We start from the raw sequence: 16,385 nt of genomic DNA on the forward strand, positions 1-16,385 counted from the left end.
CAAGTTGATCAAGCAGAAACGTAGGCCTACTGTATTATAGACAAGTTGATTAAGCAGAAACATAGGCCTACTGTATTATAGACAAGTTGATCAAGCAGAAACATAGGCCTACTGTATTATAGACAAGTTAATCAAGCAGAAACATAGGCCTACTGTATTATAGACAAGTTGATTAAGCAGAAACATAGGCCTACTGTATTATAGACAAGTTGATTAAGCAGAAACATAGGTCTACTGTATTATAGACAAGTTAATTAAGCAGAAACATAGGCCTATCTAAAAGGCCCGTCAAAAAAATAGTTCTGCCATCTCTGACTGTATAGCACATTTTCTATATTTCAGGGTTAGGTTCGGGTGCGAGCCTCAGATTTTCACTTTATCACATATAGTCGGGTGGTTGGGGTGCGGGTGAACAAACAACCGACCCGCACACCACTAATCCTTTTCCTTATATAGGGGACTAGCCAACTTTAGACCTAATTTTGAGCCCTATGGGCCCTGGTCAAAAGCAGTCCACTATAGGGAATAGGGTGCCATTTCAGACACATCAGTGTTCCCCTTCTCCTGAGTATACAAAAAGTGTCTCCTTTGCTACTTATTTTAAAAAGAGACAGAGACATGACTTATTTTGTATAGAATATTTACTTTATATTTTCGGCGATATGTATTGTATCTTTACAATGTGTACAAGCAAGAGTAAATAGATACAAAGTCACATTACACACCTTTACATAAATGATTCATATAGATAACTTCAACATTGGCAAAACACGTGTTCTATAGAAACATACATTCCAGTTGTATAGTATATTCTGTATATACAAATTGGAAAACCTTTACTTGAGATTTTATATTCTACGTCAGTATTTTCCTTTTAGTACATTCTTATTTGGTCTGGCAATGAAATGTCAGTCACATCCTATAGAATACCTTGGCATGAAATGTACAGCAAATTGTGTAGTGTGTTACAATGTGGGCTGTGTTCAAAAGCATGTCTGTGTGAGTTTTTAACCATTAGCCCATGTTGTGGAAGGTGTATTTTTTCAAATGTTGCAGATTTCTTTTTTAACCTTTATTTAACTAGGCAAGTCAGTTAAGAACGAATTCTTATTTTCAATGACAGCCTAGGAACAGTGGGTTGCCTTGTTCAGGGACAGAACAACAGACTTCTTACCTTGTCGGCTCAGGGATTCGATCTTGCAACCTTTCGGTTACTAGTCCAACACTCTAACCACCTGCCGCCTGAAGTGGAGGATATGGGAGGAGCTGTGACACACACACATATATATACAGTATGGCTTATACAGAACAGTAGGCTCTATTTCTTCTCAAACGGCCCCTACTATTTCACTCACTTCACCCCCTAAACATACATTCATACACAGTTAATCTCATCCACCAGACAATTCTCTCTCTGTAGGAAAATACCATGGGGATGAGGTTAATGCATACATAGTACATAACACAACCAGCTAGTTATTCTCAAGCTGAGGGAGACAGTCACATCTGGTCTCTCAACATTGTCCACAGATGCTCCAGCCACGAAGGCCAGTGATTTAACTATAATTTTTTTTTTTTATATATATTTAACCTTTTTTTAACTAGGCAAGTCAGTTAAGAACACATTTTTATTTACAATGACGACCTACAATGACGGCCTTAACGACATTGGAGAACTGTATAAACTAGATGACTAATGATGAAGTCCCAATGGACATTTAGATTAAGGTCATTTTTTAAGGGTTCTAAATGCAGCAGAAACGATTTCTCATAGATTTATGAGCTACGAGGCTCTGGGGAATTGTTTTCGGAAATAGTCACTGAAGAAAAGGATGGAAAATGGTCCAATGTGAGGTAGAATTGAGATCCTGATTTCAACACACATGCAGCTTTTATCCAGAATCCATTTATCTTTGGTTCAGGCTTGAAAAACAAGGATGCAAGGATGCAAAACAGGATGCAAAACAGTAGTTGGGAGACACGTGACAAAATAAGGTCAGACACCTGAAAGAGCTGATCCTCTTGGTTACTAGAAGACGTGGCTAATGGAAGAGCCATTCTGACCACAACACACCATGGTCTGTGTAGAAGTCAACCAGGCCGGCAGACAGGCACCTCTGTTACTTTGTAAACAGTCAGGGCCAGTCAGGGCCAAATGTATTTAATTTCACACTGAGAGATGGGCTCACTGGGCATATATGGCCAACACATAGTCACACACACAAACAAACAGCAGGCAGCCTTAACTGTTATCAAAAAAAGTGTGTTCACTTTTAATAGCATGACTGTGATAATCTAATCCATGCATCTTGGTCACAGATCTGTCATTTGTCATACGAAGTGGTCTGGGTTTTGCTGTAGAAACTCCTAGGCTGGATCACATCAACTCAGAATACATAGAAAAGAGGACTCTGGAATGTGGAATGTTATAGGAAGTAAAAAATAAAATAAAGAACGCAGGTGATATAGCTGTGGCTGTTGGTATTTAAATATGTTCAGATGATCTGTTTCTTTTCCACTATACATTTTCAAATTCAGATCTGACGTAGCCTAATTAAGTCATTATAAACAATAGTAGTTTATAATTGACGTTATCAAGACTGGCATACCAGACAATGAACCCCAAAACCAATTCATAATCACAAATATATATTAGAGACACATGAAATAATCAATCAGTGTCAATATCTCAACAGTTTTAAGTGGTACCTTGAAAGTTGTATAATTGTCAAGTCAATAAGAGTTAACTATAATTCATCGCTGTCGTGTGTTTGTGCTTTTAACGCGCTGTGTTAGGTCTCCGTTTGGATAGATGGAACGGAGGACTTGGTCGAGTTGTCAGGGTCTTTCCATGTGCCCGAACTGCATGTTGGGCTCCGGTTGGTCATTTTACTCAATATCGTATTTCTCCGGAGACTGCTGTCAGAGTCCTCTTTCTTGAACTTGTGGCGTAAATTATTACAGCACGGGAAACAGTGCGTAAAGTCGTGTAGGAGATGCCCGCTGAAGATCATGTATATCCACGGGTTACAGCAGCTGTTAAGACTCGCGAGGAGCGCGGACAGTGAGACAGCCGTGTTCTCAGAATCTGGATGGAAAGGGTAAAAGCAAATGACCAAAAGAGAATTAGTCCAATAGCTGGGGTAGAAATCAACGGTGCACTGAAGTTCACAAAACATTTGCCTGTAGGCATTACATAATTGCATGGCACAATCAATTACAGGCAGATCTACAGGCCTATTTAAACACCTGATATTAATAACATGACTTCGTATTTTATGTCAGCACACCGTATTTGTTATGCTTATTTTGTTATATTTAATTTCGATTCTATACAGTCTGTATTTTAATACAGGGCGCTCAGTGCTCAAAGGATTATGCAGAATTCGAATTTACATCCAAGACAAAAATAGATTCATTTCTATACTGCTTCAACTGTATACGTAGCCTACTCCTCGTCAATTCTCATTGACATTTATAGAAAAAAATATGCGTCCCAGTTAATGCATGAAAGCAATAGGCCTAAATTTTGGCACAGAATAGATACATCACCAAATGTTTTGCGCAACCCCTTATATAGACTATGGCTTCCACAGTAGCTATTTGTAGAGGGAGAGAGATCATTGAGTGAAGATATCTCATGGAAATGACGTGGAAACAACGTTGATTCAGTCATTGTGTGCCCAGTGCGTCATGTTATTTATTCTATATCAAAGTTCACCCTTTGATTTTGTGTGCGCAATCCAATATTTTTTCCAATACACTGAAGTCCCTTACCATCCCATGCGAAGTTCTCATCCCAGACTGACCACATCTGTACGATGAAGAAAGGTGACCAGCAAATAATGTACGCCAGAACAATCACAAAAGTCATTTTGACCGTTCTCAACTTCGCTCTGGATATAGTGGTGACGCTGCTAACGGAGTTCTTGCCCATGAGACCGTTTTTAGACGCACCTCCCACGGGTGTCTTCTTGGTCTTATACTTGATATTTTTCCATATGCTGTGGCAGATGAACCCGTAGAATATCATCAGAATGAACACGGGGATGAGGAAGATGCCAACGGTTATCCAAGTAATGTATGCTTTTACGCCCCACGGTTCTATGAAGTGGCCCCAGCAGTCGTAGACCTCCGAGCCGTTCTTGATCTCACTCAGGGAGAATATAAAGTACTGTGGCATGCTGAGGACCAGACTACTCATCCAGGTGCTAATGATCATGATGTAAGACCGCTGGGTGGGCTGCTGGAGGGTTTTCAGAGGGTGGCAGATGGCGATGTAACGGTCCAGGGTCATCATCACCATCATGTAGGTGGAGGCGAACATGCCCATCACCTGGAGGTGCTTCACTATCCTGCACAGGAAATCTGGTCCGTAGAAGCGAAAGGTGATCTCCCAGCATATCTGCGGCAGGACCTGAAAGAAGGCGACCACTAGGTCAGCAATACTAAGGTGACGGATGAAGAGGTGCATTCTCGAAGTCTTTTTCTTGGTGTTGTACATGGCCAGCAAGACACTGACGTTCCCAATCACGGCCACCACAAAGGTGATGCTCAGGACCGTTATCTCTATTTTTGCGACCTCTTCGTTTCTACCGAAAGGATCGCTCCCGTTCGGGAGTACGGTGCCATTGCCAAGGATCCCCATCATCGTATCATTCGTAGGACTGAAAACCAGAGACTGGTTGACTCCGTTAAGAGAGGAGTGCATGTATGGGAGTGTGCATAGCACAGCCCCCCTGTGTGATCCTTGGCCCTAGTTACAGTGCTAGAGGGTCAGATTTGAGTGCCTATCTTTATAAGGAGCTACCTGAAGCTGACAGACAAAGGACTCCAACGAACTCTTCTCGGTTTCTGAGCTGCTGGGCCTTTTAAACGCGAATCAAATTTCAGCCACCACGCGCTGAGCTGTTATAGCCATACCCACTTCTGTATCCTATGGCAGCCAGTCATATTGCGCAAAACTGGACACAACCCTCAACATCACCAAATCGCCTGCCCACAACCTCTAATATTTTGAAGACTAGCTTTGAAAATGAATGTCTTGTGTGACAAAATGAACACATTGGATTTGGAATTACGCAAACAAATTATGTAACTTTTTAATCGTTAGTAATTTCGAAATGTAAGACATTCGATTGCTAAAATACAGTTTCAAATATAAAATGTATTTATTATTGTTTCCAATCTATTATTTTACTCATGTTTCCCGTGGCATTTAATAGCTTGAACAATTAAGCAATGCGTAACGGATGCACCTCTCCATTATTATTAACACCTCTGATAGCGAATCAAGTCCTACTCAGATTTTTGTATAAAATACTGTCTCAATAATTAAGATACGACATTTTACAAATTGTTGACGAATTGAATACAGAACGAAATCAGAAAATTGCCTTATAGTTGCACATAATGCGTAAACTGTTTATTTTCATCCACTGAGAAGCTGGCGGAAAGAGGCTCGGCTGAGCGACATTTTTGGTTTTCTTGATGGGGAACGTGACACTAACTAACAGATAAATAACAGTTGAAATGGAAGCAGGAATGATGGCTTTGAAGCAGTTCAATTCACCTCAGCTGTGGTTAGCTTTGAGTAATCAAGACACTGATGAACTGTTTAAACTTTGTCAAAATCGATGCGCTTTAAATAAATTGTGTTATTGTGGCTATGTTTAAACTTGGATTGTTGGTGCTCTTGAAGTTGAAATTCTTTATGTGAATACTTGTTAGATGAATATCCAAATCCACCTTGTGCCAGAAATCAACTTCAAAGACCTAACAAGGTTCTCAGCTGGACAAAACCAAAATTAAGCATGATATTTCAATATCAGATCTTTCATGAGGGCTCTACAGTCTGTGTGAATGCTCCTCAATATAGATATGTGAGAATAAAGAAATCAGACATAAATGGTATTTTCACAAATATGTACTAAGTGCTGATGTATTGTTTTATGATGTTGGTACAGTATTCCTCCACCTCTCTCTGTCAAACTCTCTTTCCTCTTTTTCTGTAGACTTTCTGGCTGTTCTTACCAAAGTATGAGCTTGCACCCCCCCCCCCCCCCCCCCCCCAGCCTTGTTTGGTCTTGGAGTCTTGTCATTGTGCAATTGTTTAGAACTCCTCTTTATCTGACAATTATTGTGATGCAGGTGTGGTTTTGAAGTGACCCCTAAAAATGTCCAACACAATTAACAACTGCAGCCACAGAAAAGGGATTACAACAACTGCTGTGGGTATTCAACAGTCATTTGTTGGTCAAAACCATCTGGTCCTGATGATTATGATGTTACTAGACATGTGCCTCTATTGGCATCCTACCACACGACACTGTAGTTTCACCAATGTCTCAGCGGAAAGAACTCTGGCTGTGGTCAGTGATGAAACCTGATTCTCCAGTTCACACAGGAATGTCGTCTGAATTGCGTCTCAGCTAAATTGGCTTACTGGAATCATCAAATGTTCCCGCTAATCCTCTGCCATAGTGCACAAATTTTCCAATGCATCAGAATCACTAAGAGGACCAACCCTGATGCCACGGAGCTGCAGACCACAGTCCCATAGAGATAAACATCTCTGTACCACAAACTCCCTATGGTGGTTCCTCTTGTTGTGGCTGCCCTGCTGGAGGGGCTCTGTTGTTTACCCGGACTGTCCTCTCGAACCTCTCTGGTTAGCTCTTCTTAGCTGCGTCATGTATGCTGCCTAAGGCTAGTCCAGCGGATGGGTCCTGTTAGTTAAGCAACTGACTGCTGTAGCTGTAATCCTGCCCTGCTTGGGCTGCTGTGTCCTGTTTCTGGGGGTTCATAGGGGAGGTGATGATCTGTTATTACGCTCCAGGCTCTGTGTTTCATAAGCAGTGGGAACTGGTTGTGTCTGTCTGCTCAACGTCCTCCACACAGACCACCTTCCCTCCCTCCTTCCTGGAAAACAGAGAGAACTGAGAGAATGTGCGTTACGTCTACGGCAGCCTGAATGGAAATTCTGAATCACCTCAAAGACAGCAGGCATTGCTCCTTGGCTTATAGTTTATTAGGGTTCTGCTTATACTTACAACGTTGTGGATTTTTTGTCAGCCTCCTTTTTGTTTTTACCAACGTCATACAGTACATGACCAAAAGTATGAGGACACCTGCTCGTCGAACATCTCATTACAAAATTGTAGGTGTTAATTTGGAGTTGGTCCTCCTTTGCTGCTGTAACAGACTCCACTTTTCTGGGAAGGCTTTCCACTAGATGTTGGAACATTGCTGCGGGGACTTCCATTCAACCATGAGCATTAGTGAGGTCATGCACTGATGTTGGCCTGGCTCTCAGTCTGCGTTCCAATTCATCCCAAAGGTGTTCGATGGGGTTGAGGTGTTGAGGAAAAACAGCCCTATACAATTATTCCTCCTCCGCCAAACTTTACAGTTGGTACTATACATTTGGGCAGGTAGCATTCTCCTGGCATCCGCCAAACCCAGATTCATCCGTCGGACTGCCAGATGGTGAAGCATGATTCATCACTCCAGAGAACGCGTTTCACTGCTTCAGAGTCCAATGGCGACGAGCTTTACACCACTTCAACTAACGCTTGTCATTATGTATGGTGATCTTAGGCTTGTGTGCGGCTGCTCGGCCATGGAAAAACATTTCATGAAGCTCCCGAGGAATAGTTATTGTGCTGACATTGCTTTCAGAGGCAGTTTGTAACTCGGTAGTGATTTTTTTAAATGGAATATTAAAACATACATACAATCTACTTTCAGTGAAGCCGCTAAACATTTACATGACATTTAGTCATACTCCCATCCAAACCGACCCACAGAAGCAACCAGGGTCCACGCCCTGCTCAAGGGCACGTCGAACAGATCTCCCACAAGGTCAAAAATGGGGACCCGAAACAGCGATCTATCAGCCACAGGCCTAAGCTCCCAACCACCTGGCCACCAGCCCTCCAAGATCCCCCCCACAGTTCCCCGAGAGCTGCCCCTTGTCGTGGAAAATTACATAATTAGTCATGCTATACTGTGTTTTACTGTTTAAAGAATATTCTCTAGTTATATGCTAGTGTTTTTTCTAACCTGATACAAACTTGTCTGTGAGTGACTTAGTCATAAGACTGGGCGTATAGCTAAGATCCGTTAGGTGCGACCGCAGAATGTGAGACATCCCGTGGGTTTACTATCTGAAGGAAGTCAGCTGTGTGGAACCTTGCAGGGAGGAGCACATTATAGTGTGAACTGTGACATAACAGCACCCAGTGACATAACAGTTATACAGTTGAGCCCTCATGCTATCTTAATCTCCACAGACAAACCAATCGCCCTTTACACTATGTTCCACCACTGTTTCCACACATCTGCTAAACTGCCACGTAGACAAAAGAGGTTGTACTTTTTCTATAAAAGCAGAGACCCGACTATGTTTGTTAAGCTTTCAACTCTGAACCATTCTTGGTAATGGTTGATTGCTTCATTTTTGCAAATCTCATAGTAAAGTTGTTGTTTGAAGAAACTACAGTCTCTCTCTTATTTAGAAATCCCCCCAGACCCTCAACCATCCGAGCGCACCCCCCCCCCCCCAGAAAAACAAAATCATAAAATATAATAATTCCACCCCCCCAATGTACCAACAACCAAAACAATTAACAAAGGAGAAAAAAGACAAAGGAAAACAGAAAACAATAATGCAAAAAACAACAGACATCAGGTTCAACAAAAATCATAACAGCAAGGCCAACTGAATACATTTGAGTGCATGTATGGCACTATTTATATGTGTGTGTGTCCGTGTATGTGCACGTGTGTGCAATTGAATGAGAGTGTGTGTATATGCATGTGTTCACGTGTACAAACACATGCGCGGCATCAGCCACAGGCAAACAATCATTAGATGTAACAACGTTGCTCCTGTGTCATTCAAACGTACTTTTTGCAACAAAGGACAGACTATTTTTACTCACTGGGCGCTTCAGCACTCGCTGGTCCCATCTGTGAGCTTGTGTGGTCTACCACTTTGTGGCTGAGCCGTTGTTGCTCCTAGATGTTTCCACTTCACATTAACAACAATTACAGTTGACCGTGCAGCTCAAGCAGGGCATAAATTTTATGAACTGACTTGTTGAAAAGGTGGCACCCTATGACGGTGTCATGTTGAAAGTCACTTTAGTACGGGCCGTTCTTTAGTACGGGCCGTTCTACTGCCAATGTTTGTCTATGGACATTGCATGGCTGTGTGGTCGGCTTTATACACCTGTTAGCAACGGGTGTGGCTGAAATGCCAAATCCACTAATTTGAAGGGTTGTACACATACCTATATAGTCTATATAGTGTACCTTGTATGGAATAATTTAGGTGTATTGTGTTATTTTATTTATGCCACTAATGTGACTAATTCCATAACAGTTACAAAAAAGTGGCCCCAAAAATCTTAGGATGCACAAAATACGTGAGGATGTTTATGGGGTGGTCCTGAGGGGTGCTAGGCCCCCTGTCTGGAAGTTGGAGAATTGTGCATTTTTCAAACACCTAAAACAGCCTTTTCCTGCCATAATCAAATCAATCTTTATTTGTCACATGCAACGAATACAACAAGTGTAGACCTTACCGTGAAATGCTTACTTACAAGCCCTTAACAGTGCAGTTCAAGAAGATTGAAGAAAATATTTACCAAATAGACTAAAGTAAAGAATAATAATAAAAAGTAACACAATAAGAATAACAATAACGACGCTATATGCAGGGGGTACCGGTACCGAGTCAGTGTGCGGGGGTACAGGTTAGTTGAGGTAATTTGTACATGTAGGTAGGGATGAAGTGACTATGCATAGATAATAAACAGTGAGTAGCAGCAGTGTACAAAAGGGAGGGGGGGTCAATGTAAATAGTCCGGTGGCAATTTTATTAATTGTTCAGCAGTCTTATGGCTTGGGGGTAGAAGCTGTTGAGGAGCCTTTTGGTTCATGACTTGGCGCTCAGGTACCGCTTGCTGTGCGGTAACAGAGAAAACAGTCTATAACTTGGGTGACTGGAGTCTCTGACAATTTTATGTGCTTTCCTCTGACACCGCCTATTATATAGGTCCTGGATGGCAGGAAGTTTGGCTCCAGTGATGTACTGGGCCGTACGCACTACCCTCTGTAGCGCCTTACAGTCAGATTCCGAGCAGTTGCCATACCAGGCGGTGATGCAACCGGTCAGGATGCTCTCGATGGTGCAGCTGTTGAACCTTTTGAGGATCTGGAGACCCATGCCAAATCGTTTCAGTCTCCTGAGGGGAAAAAGGTTCTGTCAGTTGTTTGTTTCCTGTTGTCCACAACCTTTCTTTCTTTGCAAACATTGCCGCACGAGGGCGATGCGCACAAGTTGGTGGCAGAACAAGGGGGAGTTCTTATAGAATGCCAGCAGAAAAAAACTATATTTACATTTTGCTTATGAGTGCATTTCACACTACTTTTGGATTATAATTAGATTTTTAAGGCTCCTATGAATTTCCTGATCAATATAATGTTTGTGTCATCATCACAAATCAACTACATTATACTTAAAAAACACTTCAACTTCAACCAGTAAAATGGCTCTTTGGCTAGCTTTTGCTACAGCCTAAATCAATGAGCATTAGCATTATCGCTAACAATTGCTGCATCCAAAATAGATATTTTGCAAAGATCACAACCAATATAATCTTAGCGACTGTTCAAAAATAATCAAAACATCATTGTAAGCCCAAAAAGTTATTTTGTCTAGAGGTAATAAAAACGTAAATTTAGGCTATGTTTAATGGACACAGATAGCGATGGCTTTCTTACTGCTGCCAAGAATCGCAGGCATTAGTGCGTGATTGTAGTGTATTGTGTACTGGAAAGGGGTATTTGATTATTCATTATATATCTAAGCAAACCTCTTGAGCTGTCTGTTTCCTCATGACTGGTGTTTTTTTTTTTTAAGAAACTAAATATGCATCTCTGCTCAAATCTGGGTAAAAGATTGGAAGGAACGTGAGTCTTATTGAGTACATCTAGGTATTGCCTGCTTTTCTAAAGTATACCAACCTTGCCCGTTAATAATGTTTACATATCTTACATTACTACATTACTCATCTCATATGTATATACTGTTCTATACCATCTACTGCATCTTGCCTATGCCGCATGGCCATCGCTCATCCATATGTTTCTATGTACATATTCTTATTCATCCCTGACATTTGTGTGTGTATAAGGTAGTTGTTGTGAATTTGTTAGATTTCTTGTTAGATATTACTGCACGGTCTGGAACTAGAAGCACAAGCATTTCGCTACACTCGCATTAACATCTGCTAAACTAACCTTTTAGCTAAATCCTAAACTTTACCCAAACCTTAACCCTTAACCATGTGTATGTGACCAATAAGATTTGATTTGTACAAAGGTTGAGTATTATTACAAGGGATACAATAATCCATTATACAGTTAATTACATTTGTATGGCCTTGGGAACAATACAATAATCTTACCTGCAGCTAGCTCTGATCGTAGTATAATGACATGGGTAGGGAGAGTGAGCTCATCAAATAAAATTGTATTAGTCACATGCGCCAAATACAACAGGTTACAGTGAAATGCTTACTTACAAAATCTGTGGTGGTCGGCAAACCCTCAACCTTTTGGCCCGTAGCCCTGCGTGGCATCGACTGTGCCACTAACCATGCTGAAGTGGTCAAGTCAATGTCCACGTTTAGAAACACAGGGTTGCTACAGTTCATTTTGAGTTCATTTTATGAGGGGGGAGGATGTGCAATTTATAATGGTGGGGAGGGGGGGTTCATTTTATTTTTATGACACCTCAATTTCGAACTCACTTGTTCAGGATTTCATAAAATATATCACTACTTGTATACAGCGAATGTCTAGCAACCCAAAGGTTGTGAGTTAAAATCTCATCATGGACAACTCTAACTAATTAGCAACTTTTCAACTACTTTCTAATTTTAATCTACTTTACAACTACTTAGCATGTTAGCTAACCCTTCCCCTAACCTTTTCGCTAAATCCTAAACTTTACCCTAACCTTAACCCCTAGCCTAGCTAATGTTAGCGAGCTAGCTAGAATTTGTAACATATACGTTTTTCAAATTCGTAACATATCATATGAATTGTAATTCATAACATATCATACAAAATGGGTGATGGACAGTCACAAATTAATACATACCATAAGAAACATAACCTATCATACAAAATGGAGTGTCTTGGATTTACATACAGAATAATACAAAATTCTCTGAGACCGGGTTGCAAACTGCATCCTGTTTCTTCTGGCTTGGAGGCTTGAATCTGTGAAGCCTGTGTACTAAAGGAGTACCTTAAAACTCTTACTGAGAGGTAGTCTACACAATGGTTACTCCACAAGACAACCCAATGTAGTAGTTCAATTAAAAATATTTCATAGTCTGCATATGACACCCACGCCTTCTGAAATTACTGTTATTACTGTTATTACTGAAATTACGTTGTACTGTTAGAAGGTGATGGAAGGTAAACCTTAAAAAATAGTCATTTTAGCAGACGCTCTTATCCAGAGCGACTTACAGTAGAGTGCATACATTTTATTAAATTTTTACATACTGAGACAAGGATATCCCTACCGGCCAAGAGCAGACGCTCTTATCCAGAGCGACTTACAGTAGAGTGCATACATTTATTTTAATTTTTTTTACATACTGAGACAAGGATATCCCTACCGGCCAAACCCTCCCTAACCCGGACGACGCTATGCCAATTGTGCGTCGCCCCACGGATCTCCCGGTTGCGGCCGGCTGCGACAGAGCCTGGGCGCGAACCCAGCCCAGCCTGGGCGTGAACCCAGAGACTCTGGTGGCGCAGCTAGCACTGAGATGCAGTGCCCTAGACCACTGCGCCACCCGGGAGATGGCGCAGAACCTCAGACCCGCCACCCCAGTCTGAGGTTCTGAGCCCTCTGGAGCAGGTTTTCATGAAGGTTCTCTGTACTTTGCTCCGTTCATCTTTGCCATGATCCTGACTAGTCTCCCAGTCCCTGGGAGACATCCCCACAGCATGATGCTGCCACCACCATGCTTCACTGTAGGGATGGTGCCAGGTTTCCTCCAGACGTGACGATTGGCATTCAGGCCAAAGAGTTCAATCTTGATTTCATCAGACTAGAGAATCTTGTTTCTCATGGTCTGAGTGTCCTCCAAGAGGGCTGTCATGTGCCTTCTCCTGAGGAGTGGCTTCCGTCTGGCCACTCTACCATAAAGGCCTGATAGGTGGAGTGCAGCAGAGATAGTTGTCCTTCTGGAAGGTTCTCCCATCTCCACAGAGGAACTCCAGAGCTCTGTCAGAGTGACCATTGGGTTCCTGGTCACCCCCTGACCAAGGCCCTTCCCTCCCTATTGCTCAATTTATCCGGGCGGCCAGTTCTAGGAAGGGTCTTGGTGGTTCCAAACTGATTCCATTTAAGAATGATGGATGCCACTGTGTTCTTGGGGATCTTCAATGTTGGAGAAATGTTTTGGTACCCTTCCCCAGATCTGTGCATTGACACAATCCTGTCTCTGAGCTCTACGGACATTCCTTTGACCTCATGGCTTGGTTTTTGCTCTGACATGCACTGTCAACAGTGGCACCGGTGTGTTCCTTTCCAAATCATGTCCAATCAAATTAATTTACCCCAGGTGGCTCGTGTTTCCTGGCCCAAGACAGTCTATTCTTCTTATTGTTGTTTAGTAGTGGTTTCTTTGCAGCAATTCGACCATGAAGGCCTGATTCACACAGTCTCCTCTGAACAGTTGATGTTGATCTCTGATGATCTCTGTGAAGTATTTATTTGGGCTGCAATTTCTGAGGCTGGTAACTCTAATGAACTTATCCTCGTCAGCAGACGTAACTCTGGGTCTTCCATTCCTGTGGCGGTCCTCATGAGAGCCAGTTTCATCATAGCGCTTGATGGTTTTTGTGACTGCACTTGAAATGTTCAAAGTTCTTGAAATGTTCCGTATTGACTGACCTTCATGTCTTAAAGTAATGATGGACTGTCATTTCTATTTGCTTATTTGAGCTGTTCTTGCCATAATATGGACTTCGTCTTTTACCAAATAGGGAATCTGCTGTGTACCCCCCTACCTTGTCACAACACAACTGATTGGCTCAAACGCATTAAGAAGGAAAGAAATTCCACAAATTAACTTTTAAGAAGGCACACCTGTTAATTGAAAGGCATTCCAGGTGACTACCTTATCAAGCTGGTTGAGAATGCCAAGAGTGTGCAAAGCTGTCATCAAGGCAAAGGGTGGCATTACCCCCAAGGGGTACATGCAATGCCATCGGGGGTACGCAAAATAAAAATGTGATTTTCAAATAGTCCATTTATATTTTCCAACGGGGCTATACATTTATGTGAGTTTTTTTCTCACCTGAGTAGCCTCGTTTAACTGCCCAAAATAAAGTTCAACCATCTTGTAACGATTGTCGTCTGGAGAAGGAGAGGAGGACCAAGGTGCAGCGTGGTAAGTGGTCATATTTTTTTATAAAATACAAAAACACTTGACAAACAACAAAAACGACAAACGAACAGTCCTGAAAGGTGAAACAAAACACTAAACAGGAAACAACCACCCACAAACAAATGTGGGAAAACAGGCTACCTAAATATGGCTCCCAATCAGAGACAACGATAGACAGCTGCCTCTGATTGGGAACCACACCAGGCCAACCACACAGAAACAAAAAACCTAGACCTACAACATAGAATACCCAGACATAGAATACCCACCCACATCACACCCTGACCAAAAAAAATAGAAACATACAAGGCAATCTATGGTCAGGGGGTGACACATCTAGTTTTCAGTGAAATAACATCACAATGTCAAATACAGGTAGCCTAGACAAATAATTAACATCCAATCACATTAACCGTTACTCTCTCACGGGAATTCCACTAACGGCCCGTATGTAGTGAAACGTAGCTGCTGCTCATTCCGTTTGCTCGAAAATGGACAAACGGTAAAAAAACGTAAGGCCCGCGTCCATAGAGACACATACCAGCTCTACTGGTAGTACTGCTAATACCAGCAGTATTACACCTGCACCTGTCGACGACACAAGATGTTATGTTTCCACGAGCACATCCAATGCTAGCATCAGTAATTCTATATTTGTTGTTAGCCCAGCTAGCATGGACACTGACAGTTGTGAATCTGATGCAGCCGAAGAGCTACTGCCCCCTTACCCAGGAAAGCACCGAACAGACAGGGACGTTGGACCATCAAAGAGGCGCAAATATGATGAGAGCTATATTCACTTATATTGGGAGTAGTGCCTTTCCTCAGCCACAGTGTGTTATATGTGCAAAAGTATTATCTCACAACTCGATGAAACCTTCACTGTTGCGCAGACATTTAGAAACAAAACATGCTAATTAGAAAAATAAGCCACAGGAGTTTTTTGAGTGAGAATTAAGACGACTTTCGAGTAGTAAGCATGTATAAAAGCAACAGATAACATCAATAAGAAGGGGCTAGAAGCGTCTTAAATGGTGAGCTACCGAGTGGCTAGGACAGGCAAGCCCCATACTATTGTGAAGGACTTAATTATTCCTGCTGCAACGGATATGGCTGGGACAATGCTGGGGAAAAGCCCCAAAAAACATTCAGACAATGCCTTCATCAAACAACACTGTTTCACGACACATCAGTGACATGGCAGGAGATGTTTTGAAACAATCACTGCTTTGCATACAAGCCAGTGAATTCTGTGCGTTACAGCTGGATGAGACAACAGACGTGGCGAGCCGGGCACAGCTCCTGGTATATGTCCGTTAAGTTTATAGGGGGTCAATTAAGGAAGACATCCTCTTCTGCAAACCATTGGTAACTAGGACAACAGTAGAGGATATTTTTTAAGTACTGGAGAGCTTTGTGACATCAAATGGACTTTTGCGCCAAAGCCATGACAGGGAGACATATTGGAGTGGTAACGTGCGTACAAGCAGTTGCTCCCGACGCCACTTGGAAACACTGCAGCATCCACGGAGAGTCTCTTGCTGCCAAAGGAATGCCTGACAGCTTGAAAGACGTTTTGGACATTACAGTGAAAATGGTTAACTTTGTTAAAGCAAGGCCCCTGAACTCTCGTGTATTTTCTGCACTATGCAATGATATGGGCAGCGACCATGTAACTCTTTTACAACACACAGAAATGCGTTGGTTATCAAGGGGCAAAGTATTGCCACTTTTTTTTTTAAATTGAGAGACGAGCTTAAAGATTTTTTTACTTACCATAATTTTCACTTGTCTGACCGCTTGCATGATGACGAGTTTCTCACACGACTGGCCTATCTCGCCTGAATGATCTGAATCTAGGATTACAGGGACTCTCCGCAAATATATTCAATGTGCGAG

At 42.1% G+C, this 16,385-nt stretch overlaps 1 protein-coding gene across 1 annotated transcript; it reads right to left on the minus strand.

The window, feature by feature from the left end:
• Positions 1-2,247: 2,247 nt before the first annotated feature.
• On the minus strand, positions 2,248-4,823 carry LOC139530187 (arg8-vasotocin receptor-like). Its single transcript, XM_071326360.1, has 2 exons — positions 3,778-4,823; positions 2,248-3,088 (listed from the first exon to the last, which is right to left on the minus strand). The coding sequence occupies exons 1-2, from the start codon at positions 4,709-4,711 to the stop codon at positions 2,793-2,795; spliced, it is 1,230 nt and encodes a 409-aa protein (XP_071182461.1). The 5' UTR covers positions 4,712-4,823; the 3' UTR covers positions 2,248-2,792.
• Between the last annotated feature and the right edge of the window lie 11,562 nt (positions 4,824-16,385).

The sequence above is a fragment of the Salvelinus alpinus genome, chromosome 9 (genome assembly GCF_045679555.1).
Source record: "Salvelinus alpinus chromosome 9, SLU_Salpinus.1, whole genome shotgun sequence".
NCBI classification, from domain to species: Eukaryota; Metazoa; Chordata; class Actinopteri; order Salmoniformes; family Salmonidae; genus Salvelinus; species Salvelinus alpinus.